Source organism: Rhinolophus sinicus, linkage group LG03 (genome assembly GCF_036562045.2).
Source record: "Rhinolophus sinicus isolate RSC01 linkage group LG03, ASM3656204v1, whole genome shotgun sequence".
NCBI classification, from domain to species: Eukaryota; Metazoa; Chordata; class Mammalia; order Chiroptera; family Rhinolophidae; genus Rhinolophus; species Rhinolophus sinicus.
The window spans coordinates 130793448-130807061 of NC_133753.1; the positions used below are offsets into that span (position 1 = coordinate 130793448).

The 13614-nt window shown below is 38.1% G+C and overlaps 1 protein-coding gene across 1 annotated transcript in view; it reads left to right on the top strand.

The window, feature by feature from the left end:
- The window catches only part of LOC141570779 (uncharacterized), a 97175-nt gene that overhangs the window by 39331 nt on the left and 44230 nt on the right, over positions 1 to 13614 (top strand). Inside the window, exon 5 of the mRNA XM_074329202.1 lies at positions 5566 to 5744. Coding sequence (XP_074185303.1) covers positions 5566 to 5744 — 179 coding nt within the window. The remainder of the gene's footprint in view (positions 1 to 5565; positions 5745 to 13614) is intronic.

Here is a 13614-nt window from a genome sequence, read left to right on the forward strand (position 1 = left end):
AAAATAATGAAGATCAGAGTAGAAATAAACAAAATAGAGACTTAAAATTTACAAAAGATCAATGAAACCAAGAGCTATTGTTTTTGAAAAAAAAATAAAAAAATTTATAAACCTCTAACCAGACTCATCAATAAAAAAGACTCATCAGAAATAAAAGACAAGTGACAACAGACACAACAGAAATACAAAAAATTTTAAGAAAATATTAAAAGCTGTTATATACCAACAAACTGAATAATCTGGAAGAAACGGATTAATTCCTAGAAGCCGATAGTCTTTCAAGGCTGAATCATGAAGAAATAGAAAATCTGAACAGATTGATTACTACCAACTAAATCCAATCAGTAATCAACAAACTCCAAACAAACAAAAGTCCTAGACTAGATGACTTCACGTGTAAATTTTACCAAACATTCAAAAAAGAGTTAACACCTATTCTCCTCAATCTATTCCACAAAAATCCAAAGTTGGGAAGGCTTCCAAGCTCATTTTACGAGGCCACCATTATCCTGATTCCAAAACGAAAGACATTACATAAAAAGAAAACTACAGGCCGATATCCCTAATGAACATAGATGCAAAAATCCTCAACAAAATATTAGCAAACTGAATTCAGCAGTGCATTAAAAAGAATGTACACCACAATCAAGTGGGATTCATTCCTGTTATACAAGGTTGGTTCAATATCTGAAAATCAATTAATGTGATACACCACATAAACACAATGAAAAATAAAAATCATATGGTCATATCAATAGATGCAGGAAATGCATTTGACAAAATCCAGCACCTATTTATAATAAAAAACTCTCAGCAAAGTGAGAATAGAGGGAACATACTTCAACATAATAAAAGCCATATATGACAAACCCACAGTTAATATCATGCTGAATGGGGAAAAGCTAAAAGCATTTCTCTTAAGATCAGGAACAAGACGAGGATGCCCACTTTCACCACTTTTATTCAACATAATACTAGAAGTTCTAGTCACAGCAATCAGACAAGAAAAAGAAATAAAAGGCCTCCAAATGGGAAAGACAGAAGTAAAATTGTCATTATTTGCAGATGACATGATAGTATACATAGACAACCCCAAAAGTCCCACCAAAAACTATTAGAACTGATAAGTGAATTTAGTAAAATAGCAGGATACAAAATTAATATTCAGAAATCAGTTGCATTTTTATATACCAATAACAAACTATCAGAAAGAGAAATTAAGAAAATAACCCCATTTACAATTGCATCAAAAAAATATATATATTTAGGAATAAATTTAACCAAGGAAGTAAAAGACCTGTACTCAGAAAATTATGACATTGAAGAGAGATATTAAAGAAGATACAAATAAATGGGAACATATACCATGCTCATGGATAGGAAACATTAATATAGTTAAAATGTCCATACTATCCAAAGCAATATACATATTCAATGTTCCTTATCAAAATACCAACGGCATTTTTCACAGAACTAGAACAAATAACCCTAAAATTATATGGAACAATAAAGCACCCCAAATAGCCATGGCAATCCTGAGAAAGAAGAACAAAGCTGGAGGTATCATGCTACTGATATTAGATTATACTACAAGGCCATAGTAATCAAAATAGCATGATATAGGCATAAAAACAGACACATAGATTGGAAAGGAATAGAGAGCCAGATATAAATCCATGCCTATATGGTCATTTAATCTACGACAAAGGAAGCAATAATTTACATTGAGGTAAACACAGTCTATTCAATAAATGGTGCTGGAAAAACTGAACAGATACATGCAAAGAAATGAAACTGGACCACCTTTTTATTCCATACAGAATAAACTCAAAATGGATTAAATATTTAAATGTAAGACCTGAAACCATAAAACTCCTAGAAGAAAATATAGGAAGAAAACCCTAAGACATTACCCTTAGTAACATTTTTACTGATACATCTCCTGGGGCAAGGAAAACAAAAGAAAAAAGTAAACAAATTGGACTACATCAAAATAAAAAGTTTTTACACAGCAAAGGAAACTATCAACAACAAAAAAGACATCCTATTGCATGGGAGAAGATATTTTCCAATGCTACATCTGATAAGAGTTTACTATCCAAAATTTATTAAAAACTCATACAACTAAACACCAGAAAAACAAACAATCCAATTAACAAAATGGGCAGAGGACCTGAATAGACATTTCTCCAAAGAGGACATACAGATGACCAATACACATATGAAAATATGGTCAATGTCACTAATCATCAGAGAAATGCAAATAAAAACCACAATGAGATACCACCTCACTCCTGTCAGAATGACTACCATCAATAGATCAACAAACAAATGTTGGCGGGATGTGGAGAAAAGGGACCTCTTGTGCACTGTTGATGGGATTGCAAGTTGGTACAGCCACTATGGAAAACAGTATGGAGGTTCCTCAAAAAATTAAAAAGAGAGCTATCTTATGACCCAGCAATTCCACTCCTGAGTATTTATCCAAAGAAATCCAAACCACTAATTCCAAAAACTATATGCACCCCTATGTTTATTGCAGTGCTATTCACAATAGCCAAGAAATGGGAAGAACTGAAATGCCCATCAATAGAAGACTAGATAAAGAAATTGTGGTACATTTATACAATGGAATATTACTCAGCCATAAAAAGAATGAAATATTACCATTTGTAACAATATGGATGGACCTAGAGGATACTATGCTAAGTGAAATAAGTCAGACTAAGAAAGACAAATACCATATGATCTCACTTATATGTGGAATATAAAGAACAGAATAAATGAACAAACAAAACAGAAATAGACTCATAGATGCAGAGAACAAACTGATGGTTGCTAGATGGGAGGGTGGTTCGGGGGAATGCATGAGAAAGGTAAAGGGATTAGGAAGTACAAATTGGCAGCTACAAAATAGTCACGGGTGTGAAATACAGTATGGGGAATATAGTCAATATTGTTGTAAAAACTATGTATGGTGTCAGATGGGTACTAGACTTACTGGGGGTTCACTTCATAAATTATATAAATGCCTAACCACTTTGCTGTACACCTGAAACTAATATAAAATAATATTGAATGTCAACTATAATTTAAATAGGTATAATATGTGTGTGTGTGTATTTCTTTTTTTTCCATGAAATATAAATACAGCATAGGGAATATAGTCAATGATATTGTAATAGTTATGTATGGTGTCAGGTCAGACGGGTAGTAGACTTGTTGGGACTATCACTTTGTGAGGGCTATAAATGTCTAATCATTTATGCTTGTTGTACACCTGAAACTAATAACAACAACAAAAAAAAAAAAAGGTAAGGGATGGAAAAGCTAATAATTTTGTGGTTGCAAAATACTGAGGCTGGAAATGAAACGAAATATCATAGTCAAGGAAAGGAAGGAGCCTGGTGGTTGGTAACAAAGGCTGTGCTCATGAACTGAGCCTCTCAGCAACTGAGAGATACCTGGGGACTCGCCACTCAAAGTGTGGTCTGACATCACCTGAGAGCTTATAACCAAGACAGAATCGCAGGCCTCATGTCACTATTTCAGAATGAGGACATGCATTGTAACAAACCCACCAGAGGATTTGCACCTACATTTAGTCTGAGAAGCACTGAATTAGGACATTTCCATATTTTTAGGATCCCAGGAAATGTATAGATAAATAATAAAACCAGGAGATTTTCATTGTTTCTACATTTACTTCTTTACACACACACATGCACACACACACACACACTACAATGACTGTAAATAATTTAATTTGGAGATAACATCAAAACTCTAAAGTCTCTGTGAATGCCCAGGTCCTCTTGGCCCCTGATAGAACCTGCAAAGAGGATAAAACCACCATCACCCCACAGCTGTTGGGAACTCAGCGACTCCCCATGTATCAGGATCATGTCCTAACTCTGAATGTGAAACACTTGCCTTTAATATGACGACACTCTGCTGCAGTAGAACCATCTGTACCCTGCCCCAGACAGAATGTGTTGGTGAACCCAGTCATGTTTATGGCCTGCTGAAACTCAAGCTTAGCCTGATCGGCATCAGAGAAACTCATGTGCAGGCTGTGTAAGCAAAAGGAAAATGACCTCAAGGAGCAGCCCACTGCAGCAGTACATAAATAAATTGGCAGATGTGTCAACTATGCATATTAGTCCAGGAGCGCAGTTCTTTGGGGACTGAAGTCCAAAGACAAAGACATTTGTGGGTTGCTGGTCAATCTGGAGCATTTCTTCTAATTTTTATGGATGTGTTTTTGACAGGAGCTTAAGGGCAGTTCAATAAATTAAAATGTATTTACATGGCAATGAAGAATTATCTTGACACACAGAGTTATTTAATTACCAAGGTGCTTTGCATGCTGCTAAAGTTAAGACTGTGTCAGCCTTTCTGGGACAAATCTTTATTTTCAGGGCCATGTGGCTCAGCCAGGAATGATCCCCTGGGTTGGAGCTTGTCATTTATATAAGAGGAGTCTCCTCACTGACCCCCATTTCCATAGACAGCTCTAAACAGATCGGTAATCTCAATGTCAGACATCATGATGAAGTCAGCGCTACCAAGGCCAAATGTCCCCCTTCAGGGATGTGGCCTGCCTCTCAGAGGAATTGTAAATGAAGTCATACCCCATTTGCAGTGTTCGAAGCATGTCAGGGTTGCTGTCTGTCTGAATGACATTCAGAGAATTTTCTGGAGGCATCAAGAGGTAGGTGTATGATGAAAGTCTGTGTCCATGCTGGCAGGATCAAAGCACAGTTGGTACACAGTGACCTCATATGATAAGGACAGGGACAATTTCCCCCAAGTTATGCACCATACCGAGCCTATAGGAAAGGGGGTACCACTGAGGTCCAGGCCCCAAGAGAGGCACTCTAAGAAAGAGAGGACAGGCACCTGGAAACTCAGGGGCCACCTCTCAGCTCTAAGTTGGATAGGCAAGAAAAAGGGAGAAAAAACACTTGTGCCTTAACTCCCTTAGATTTTCTGTCTACTTCCAAGTTCAAAGGTTTGCAATTGATTTTGACGAGAGTTAACATCGACAATAGATTTATTAGCAGTGGTTTAGATCCTCTCTTTAGCTAACCCAGGAAGAAAGCTAAGTATCTTGAACAAAAGTGAGATAGAAAAGCCAAGTATCACCTATCTTTCTTCTTAGAAAGACCAAAAAAATGTTATAGATTTTGTCTGATGTTTTTATAGACAGTGAGAAGCAACAGACTTGAGTCATTCATGATCAGACCCAATAAGGCTGTGTGGTGGAACAGAGAGAGTTCTGCAATAGAACTAGGAAGCCTGGGTCCCACATCTCATTCAACCCCTTAAGAGCTAGGGTTCCCCAAAAAGTCACTTTACATCCCCAGCTTTTATTTTCCTCATCGACATGAGGGATTCAAGTACTAAAGAACCCTGATTCGTTCCAGTTGTAGGATTCTGTTTCATTTATTCCATTTGTGAAAACTATAACCTCTTCTTCATCAATTTGTTCTGAAAAAGCAACCATCATTCCTGCTGACTGTAAGATTCAGCCACTGAGCTATCCAAAATTCATCCCTCTAGGCCCAGACATCTTGACGCTGGTGGTGGGATCTGACATCAGCCGTTGTCCCAACACCCCGTGGCCTACCTGCCGTGGCTACCTGCATAAGAGGACTCACTCCGGGTTCGTGAAGGGTTGGAGGAAGAGGTGGTTTGTGCTAAAGCATGACGGCTGGCTCCACTATTACAGACATAAGAAGGTAAATTGATGGGAGGGGTAAGGATTGCAGTGGTAAAGAGCAAGACACCCTGGGAAGTGCAGTCAGTCCATTAACAAAGTATTGCCTCGGAAAGTAGCAGGATTCTGGAAACAACGTTCTCTTCTGTGACTTTTAAAGAAGTTTTCCTTCTTCAGAGGTTCAGAGAATTGTAATTTATTTCCTCTGCCACTGCATAAATCAAGGCTGGCATAAGTTTCTATCTCATTTATTCCTATTTTCAGATCCTCTGTGAAAACTTCCTTATCAAAGCCCAGAAAATGAGAACCAAACTTCTTACTTACATGCCCTAGAGAAATCAGGGTGGGCTAAGGCAAAGCGTAGCTAGCGTCTTACTGGATGGCCATGCCTGGGCACTGTTCCCTAGGTTACAGCAACTCACATCAGCAAAGCTTCGGAAGCCCATCACCCGAGAAGCTGCCTGGAACACCTCGTTTCATTTCCCAGATTTCATTAGTGCAGTGATTTCTAAATGTAGGTGAAGGTTGGAATATTCTGGGGAATGTTCTCAATATACACAGAGCCAGTCCTTCTCCCAGACGCTTCTCATTCAGCACATCTGGGAAGGGGCCTGAGCCTGTGATCTGGGGCAAGCACTTCAGGCGATTCTGATGTGCAGTTCAGACGACACTGTCTTGTCAGAGGAAATGTTTCCTATACAATACACTGCTTAATTATTCTAATCGGATGTGAATGTAGCAGGATTCGTAGCAGGAACGTAGCAAAATTCAGAGATTTCACATAGACATCTCATTTTTCAACTTCTCTTGAGAAATTCCTTAACAGTTAGTGGGAGCCAAATAGGGACTCCCCTTCTTGGGAACGTGTGAACTGTCCAGGTCAACAGAGGGCCCACTGCTTCCTGCTGTCTCCCACCCTGCTGGCCTCCCTCCAAACCACAGGTGTGACCCACGGATAGTAAGTATTAAACAGGAGTGTGGGGTGTTTTCCTAATTCATGACATAGTCTTATCATTTCTGCCTTGGTTTTACCTTGCCCTCGTTTCTTAATTTTAAGCTTCTTTCCTGTGTGTTTTATGCAGTTTTTAAAATGACCTTAGTTCCTTTCTGGAACAAGGAAAAGAATATATCATTAAAGACATCAATACATTTTTTTAAATGAGGAATAATTTTGCATATCGAATCATTGTGAAGACTCTCTATTCCAAGATTGTGATCACTTATTTGTGACACAGACCAGGCGGTGTCTGCCTCTCGTGGCAGTGTGAGCCGTACAGCTACTTTGATAAACCTTTGTCTCCCTCCAGTGCAGGAAAATAGGATTCTCTGTAATCAGGATGAGAGAAATAATGGTCCCGCTTTGTTCTCTGTATTCTGAGTGTTCAAGTGGAACAGACCAGAAGTTCCCAACCTGGGTATACTTCAGAAGCCCCTGGGGAGTTTTCCAAAGAATACACGCAAGCCATCTCTTCCCCCTTACCTCCTGAGTGGAGTCCTAAAACTGTGTCCTAGAAAGCACTTTGTAAGCTTTCAAGGTACTTAGGATAGAACTGATTGGTAACCTGGGCAAGTTCCACCACAAAGTTTATTCCCATCTATAAATCAGAAGACAAAATTAAAAGCAATAACGCAGGGTTGCCAATTTTTCTTTCATGGGATCGATGGTTCTTGACCCTCAGATTGGGTCCTTTCTACCTTTTGTTGACAAGTTTTGTTTCCTCTTATGAAAAGGTGACCACAGCAGATGCGAGCTTCTCTTTAATGGCCTTCTTCAGCAAAATCAATGCATCAAGCCACGCTACGTTGAGCACTGCATATTTTAAGATTCCTAGTTCTTGAAATTCAGAATTGATTCTGGAGCCGGTGTTTTAGGTGTGGGTTTGCCAGGTGGCAGTCATGAAAGTGGTGCTGCCTGCATGTGTTATGTTTGGCTTCTGCAATGCTTTTATAATTTTTTTAATTAAAGGCATTCGGGTGACGCATGTGCTATTCAACTTGCCATAATCACGACTGCTCCTCATTTCCTTACACTGAGCCCAGTCATTTAAATCACCCACTAGGCCCTGCAGGGATTTGAGCATATGAATCTTGGGGTAGAATCGTGAAAAATTAATTTTGTGGTGGTATAGTGGTTGGAATTAAAATCTTTTTTTTTTTTTAAAGTAATTGCGGTTTTTGCCTTTTTAAAATAATTTTATTGGGGAATATTGGGGAACAGTGTGTTTTTCCAGGTCCCATCAGCTCCAAGTTAAGCTGTTGTTTTTACTCTAGTTGTAGAGGGCGCAGCTCACTGGCCCATGTGGGAATCATACCAGCGACCTTGGTGTTTCGAGCACTGTGCTCTAACCAGCTGAGCCAACCAGCCGCCCTAAAATCTATTTTTTTAAACTACTTCTAGTCCTCTTTGGAAAAGAAATGTGAGTCTTACCGTAAGATTGGACACAACTACGAAACAAACCATCCTGAGTAACTAGTTGTGCCCATCACTGCTACAATATGTTTTAATGTGGAGATGGTAAAATATAAAAATACAACTTTATTTTGTTCATAAAGAGCCAAAATCAGATCCCTTGTGGTGCTACAAATGCCAGAATACGTTATGATCTTTAGAACAGATAGCAATGACTTAGAAGAATTAATGGGGCCTAAGAAGACCATAACAGAATGAATTAGCAGAAAGTGAACTCAGTCATACAGTAGTCATTCAAGCAACAAATATGTATCGAGTGCTTTTTATGAGCCAGGCATTATGCTCAGTACTGGAAACACAAAAAAACAGACATATTACCTGCTCTGTTTGTGGGTATAGTTCCATAGAAGAGACTGATACTAAGAAATATATTCATAAATAAATATGCAATTGTGATTGGTACTATAAGGAAAATTATGGGGTGGGAGAATAAAATTGTAGCAGTTGGATCCAAGAGATAGAATCAGTAATTTAAACAAGTGAAATTTAACATAAAGAATTATTAAACGATGACAAAAGAATAACTACAGGCTGTGAGAAAACTATATGGTACCAAGGGAGAGCACCCAAGGAAGGACAAACTTAAAGGAGACGGGTCTCTCAGGTTGGGGATTCAGATCTCTTTGGGAAATGGAGTTGAAGCCACTGGATGGCAGAGCAGCTCACTGGTTTGCTGGGCCAGAGCTAGTCTGTCATCGCAGAGCAAACAGGAAGCAACCCCCCAAAAGGCACAGCTGGGGCAGGGGAATCAAAGCTGCCAGCTGGTGCCTGGTGCCTGGGTGTGGAAAAGGAATGGGGATGCAGGTGTGGCAGGAACCCTGGAACATGAGCTGTCCCTTTCAGAAAGGCCCTGTCTAGAGAGTAGTGGTGTGAGGTAGGAGTGCAGGAGACAACCCTAGGGGAGAAGGGAAGAGAGTAGAGGGATCAGGGCACCACAGCTGGCAGAAGACCTGGAGTATAGCCGTCCATATGGACAAGGTCACAGGAAGGTGATCCCCATGCCACACGGGAACTGCAGGGTCTCCAGGGACAGGGTGTTCTGGGTACAAAACTGGGACAGAGGACCCCCAGATGTCCACATACCCACACTGCAAACCCTTCATGAGCAGCTGGAAAGAGCAGGAGCCCCCTTCCTCCTGAAATGTTCCTCTACCACTCTCTACTAAGAAAGCTTCACACCATGCTGACTGTAAAGGAATTCCATCCATTACTGCAGAGCATATATTGAGCGGTGAATTTGGAGCTGAAAAGCAGTAAGTTAACAATTGGCACGAGAGTAAAATGGAGGATCTAGTATAAATTAGGAGAAGGAGGAGTGTGTTATGAATTCCTTCCTGAGGATGTATTTCAGCTGAAGCCTGGGGGTTGAATAAAAGTTAGCCATACAGAAAGTTGGGATGAGCATTCTCCAGGCAGAAGAAACCACATGTGTGAAGTCCCTGAGCTGGAAAAAAGCTTGCGCAGTGTAAGGAACTCAGAGAAAACCCAGTGTAGCTAAGGTAAAGTGCAAGGGGGAGAGGAGGGAAGGCAGGAGCTCAGGCTAAAGAGGTAGGTAGAAGGCCGGCAACTCAGACCCGGAGTCAAGGACACAGATTTTTGGATGTCCTTCTAACTATAATAGAAAGGCACCAAAATGTCTTAGGCAAAGGAATTTTCAAAAGATCATTCTGGGAGGGTGGTGGGGATGAGGAAGATGGTGAGGGGATTAGAAAGCACAAATTGGAAGCCACAATATTGCTCTGGGGATATGAAAGACAGTTTGGGGAATATAATCAATAGTGTTGTAAAGATTTTGTAGAGTATCAGACGGACACTTGTCTTATTAAGGAGACCATTTCATGAACGGTGTAGATGCCTGACCACTGCACTGTACTCCTGAAGCTGAAGCTGAATAATATTAAGTATCAACTATAATTTAATATATGTAGTCACGGGATGTGGAGTACAGCATAGGGAATAGAGTCAATGGGATTGTAGCATATATACGATGTCAGAGGGGTAGTAGATTGGGGGAGGGGGATTATCACTTTGTGAGGGGTATACATGTCTAACTATTACATTGTTTTGTACACCTGAAAGTAATTTTAAAAAAATAAGTATTAAGTGTTAAATAAAAAAAAAAAAAAAGATCACTCTGACTGTAATGTGAAGAATAAATTGGAAGGGACAAGAGTGCAAATCTAGGGAATAGGAGATAGTGGTGTGGTTTTGACTCGTGTGGGAATAATGAAGCAAAGTGGGTAGGTCTCCAGACGTATTTAGAAGCTAAAATCAACAGGATTTGGCAATGGACTAAATGTGTTAGAGATCGGGACAATTAAGGAGGACTTTGAAGTTTCTGGCAAAATTAACTGGTTGAGTAAGGTATCATTTACTGAAGAAGGAGCAGGTTACAAAGGTATTGAGTAAGGTGATATCACTAATTCACATTGAACTGCTGTGAGATATATGTATATATACATATAGTATATATGTGGGTACATATAGCAATTATAGTATTGTGCATACTATCTATGTTGTAGCATATATTATTTAAAGCCACAGAAATTGATGAGATTGCTAAAGGAGAATATATAAAGTGAGATGAAAGAGAGCCCTCAACTTAAACCCCCAGGGTGGACAGAGAAGGAGGAGATAGGAAGAGTGATTGAGAGGGGTGTCCAGAGAGGTAAAAATAAAACCCAGAAAAATGTGTGTCATGGAACCAAGACCAAAAAAATAAAAAATAAAGTTTAAAGAAGGAAAGTGATCAGTGTTTCCCAGTGTTGCTGAAAGGCCATACTATATAATGAGTGTTGAGAAGCATCCATTGGGTTTGGCATTATGCAAATCACTAAAAACATTGGCAGGAGAGGTCTGAGTGACATAGAGAGAGCTGAGAAAGAAACAATTCATTCATGTGAATTAGAAAAATGTAAACAGCATTTGTAGACCAGTCTTTTGAACAGCTTGCCTATGAAAGAGACTAGAGAAATAGAGTGATAACTGAAGAGCATTTAGTGCAGTTACAATTAATTTAGTTAATTACTGATATATTTAGATTTACATCTACTATTTCTATTTTTGCTTTCAATTTGTTTCTCTACTCTCTTTTCCTCACCTTTCTTGCCTACTTTCAATTGATCAGTTTCATGACTCCATTTATATTGGTAGTTGTTAATTCTTTTACTATTCTTTTAGTGAATATCAAAAATATTACAACATACATTTAGATTTATTAGAGTTGAATATAAATTAGTACTTTTACTATTTTATGGACGTTACAACATCTAATTTAGCTATGTCTTAAGTAATACGTTTCTGTTTTCATATATTTTAATTCTATACAGATTGCAAATCCTGTGAGATATTATAGCATTCTTTTATATAATCAATAGTGTTTTATGTTTACCCACATATCTACCTTTCCTATTGGTATTCATCTCTTCCTACATCTTCCAGTGTTTAACCTGACAACATTTTCCTTCTTCCAGAAGAAGGCTATTTAGTTGGAGGTCTGCTCATGATGAATTTTTCAATTATAATTGACAAATATCATTATCTCTCCTTAATACTTTAAGAATCCATTTACAGGATATAGAATTCAATCTTAGATTGGTTAGTTTTCTTTCAAAACTTTGAATGTGTCTTTCCATTTTATTTTGGCTTTCATTGTAATAATAAGACTATTAACTTCTCAATAGAAACAGTGAAAGTCAAAAGAACACTCTTCTTGTCCCTTTGTGCTTTATTCTATATACATTCTTCTGACATACTTCCAACTGCCTAGTTTGATAGCAAAATAACTCCAAAAAGTCCTTGATTTTAATACTTATATTTTCAGTTCTAGTTTCCATTTCATTTTTTCTTAATATAATTTCCTATTCATGCTGAAAAGTTTAGACTTTTTTATTTTTGAACATGCTAATATCCCCTTTAGGTCAAGCAGGATCCCCTATAGGTCTGTTTCTATCATCTGTTGTTTCTGAAATTTTGTTTTTGTTAAAAGGATAAGGGCAGTAATCCCGGGTTATCTTAATCTAATCAGTGCTGAAGGCAACCTTCAGTCCTTGTGAGGGTTGCTCTTCTTGCCATTTACCTAATTCCCAGGGTTATGCTTCAGAGTTGTAACTCAGAACCTGACTGATGGGATCTGAATTGCATGAGTCTATTGAAAGCTCTGCTTGACTTCTCAGCCTCATTAACTGGAAGTGACCCCAACATTGGCTCATCTATTGATTTTAGCCCCATTGTTCTTCACTGTCTTACTAGCTCTCTGATTTATTCAAAGATATATATATATATATAATATATTATACATATTATATATTATATATATTATATAATATATGTGTATATAATATATATTATATATAACATATATAGTGTATATATATATTATATATAACATATATAGTGTATATATATATTATATATATGTATGTGTATATATGTGTGTGTATATATTTCAGCTTTTTACCAATGATAGAATTGGTACTAATTAACTAATCTGCCATTACCAAGGGACAAGTTCAATGACAGCAGAAAAGGATGGAGGGATGAGGAAAGTGTTTTTGTTATAGCTTTTAAAGTGTGAGATACCAGTTTAAGTGTGAATGCTGCTGAGGGTAGAGTCAAGCAGAGAGAAGAAAGTTGAAGATACAGAAAGAGGAATAACTGATGGACACATTTACCTTATAAGCCGTCTGCTCCTAAATGTTGGTATATCTAGCCCATAGTTACCAACAGAGAAATTGAACTTTATGAAGGATAAGACTGAATATTCAACCAGGTTACAAACAAAAGGAAGCATTCTCTGTGCATTATAGCAGAACAAGCCAGTTTTTGTTTTGTTCTGTGAATCTATGTATGCAAGAACTCAAGTGTGGGTGTGTGTGGGGGAGAAGGGGATGCTGGGAGATACTTCACACACTGGGCTTTACAGATGCTCAAAGAAAAAAGCAGTGTTGTGCTTTAAATACTTGTCTCTATTCAGGAGTTCTGATCATCACAGCGTATTTACTTGCTATGTTGGAGGAAGAGTTCAAGGGAGTGAATGGCACACAATATTGTGAGACTTCGTTTTGAATAAAGAGTAAAATTTGGAGCATGATATAAAAGTATTTTAGTCAGGTATCTTAAATCTCTTTTGTTTTTTTTTGTTTTTTGTTTTTTTTAATTAAATTTATTGGGGTGACAATTGTTAGTAAAATTACATAGATTTCAGGTGTACAATTCTGTATTACATCATCTATAAATCCCATTGTGTGTTCATCACCCAGAGTCAGTTCTCCTTCCATCACCATATATTCGATCCCCCTTACCCTCATCTCCCACCCCCCACCCCCCGCCCCCCTTACCCTCTGGCAACCACTAAACTATTGTCTGTGTCTATGAGTTTCTGTTTCTCATTTGTTTGTCTTGTTCTTTTTGTTTTATATAC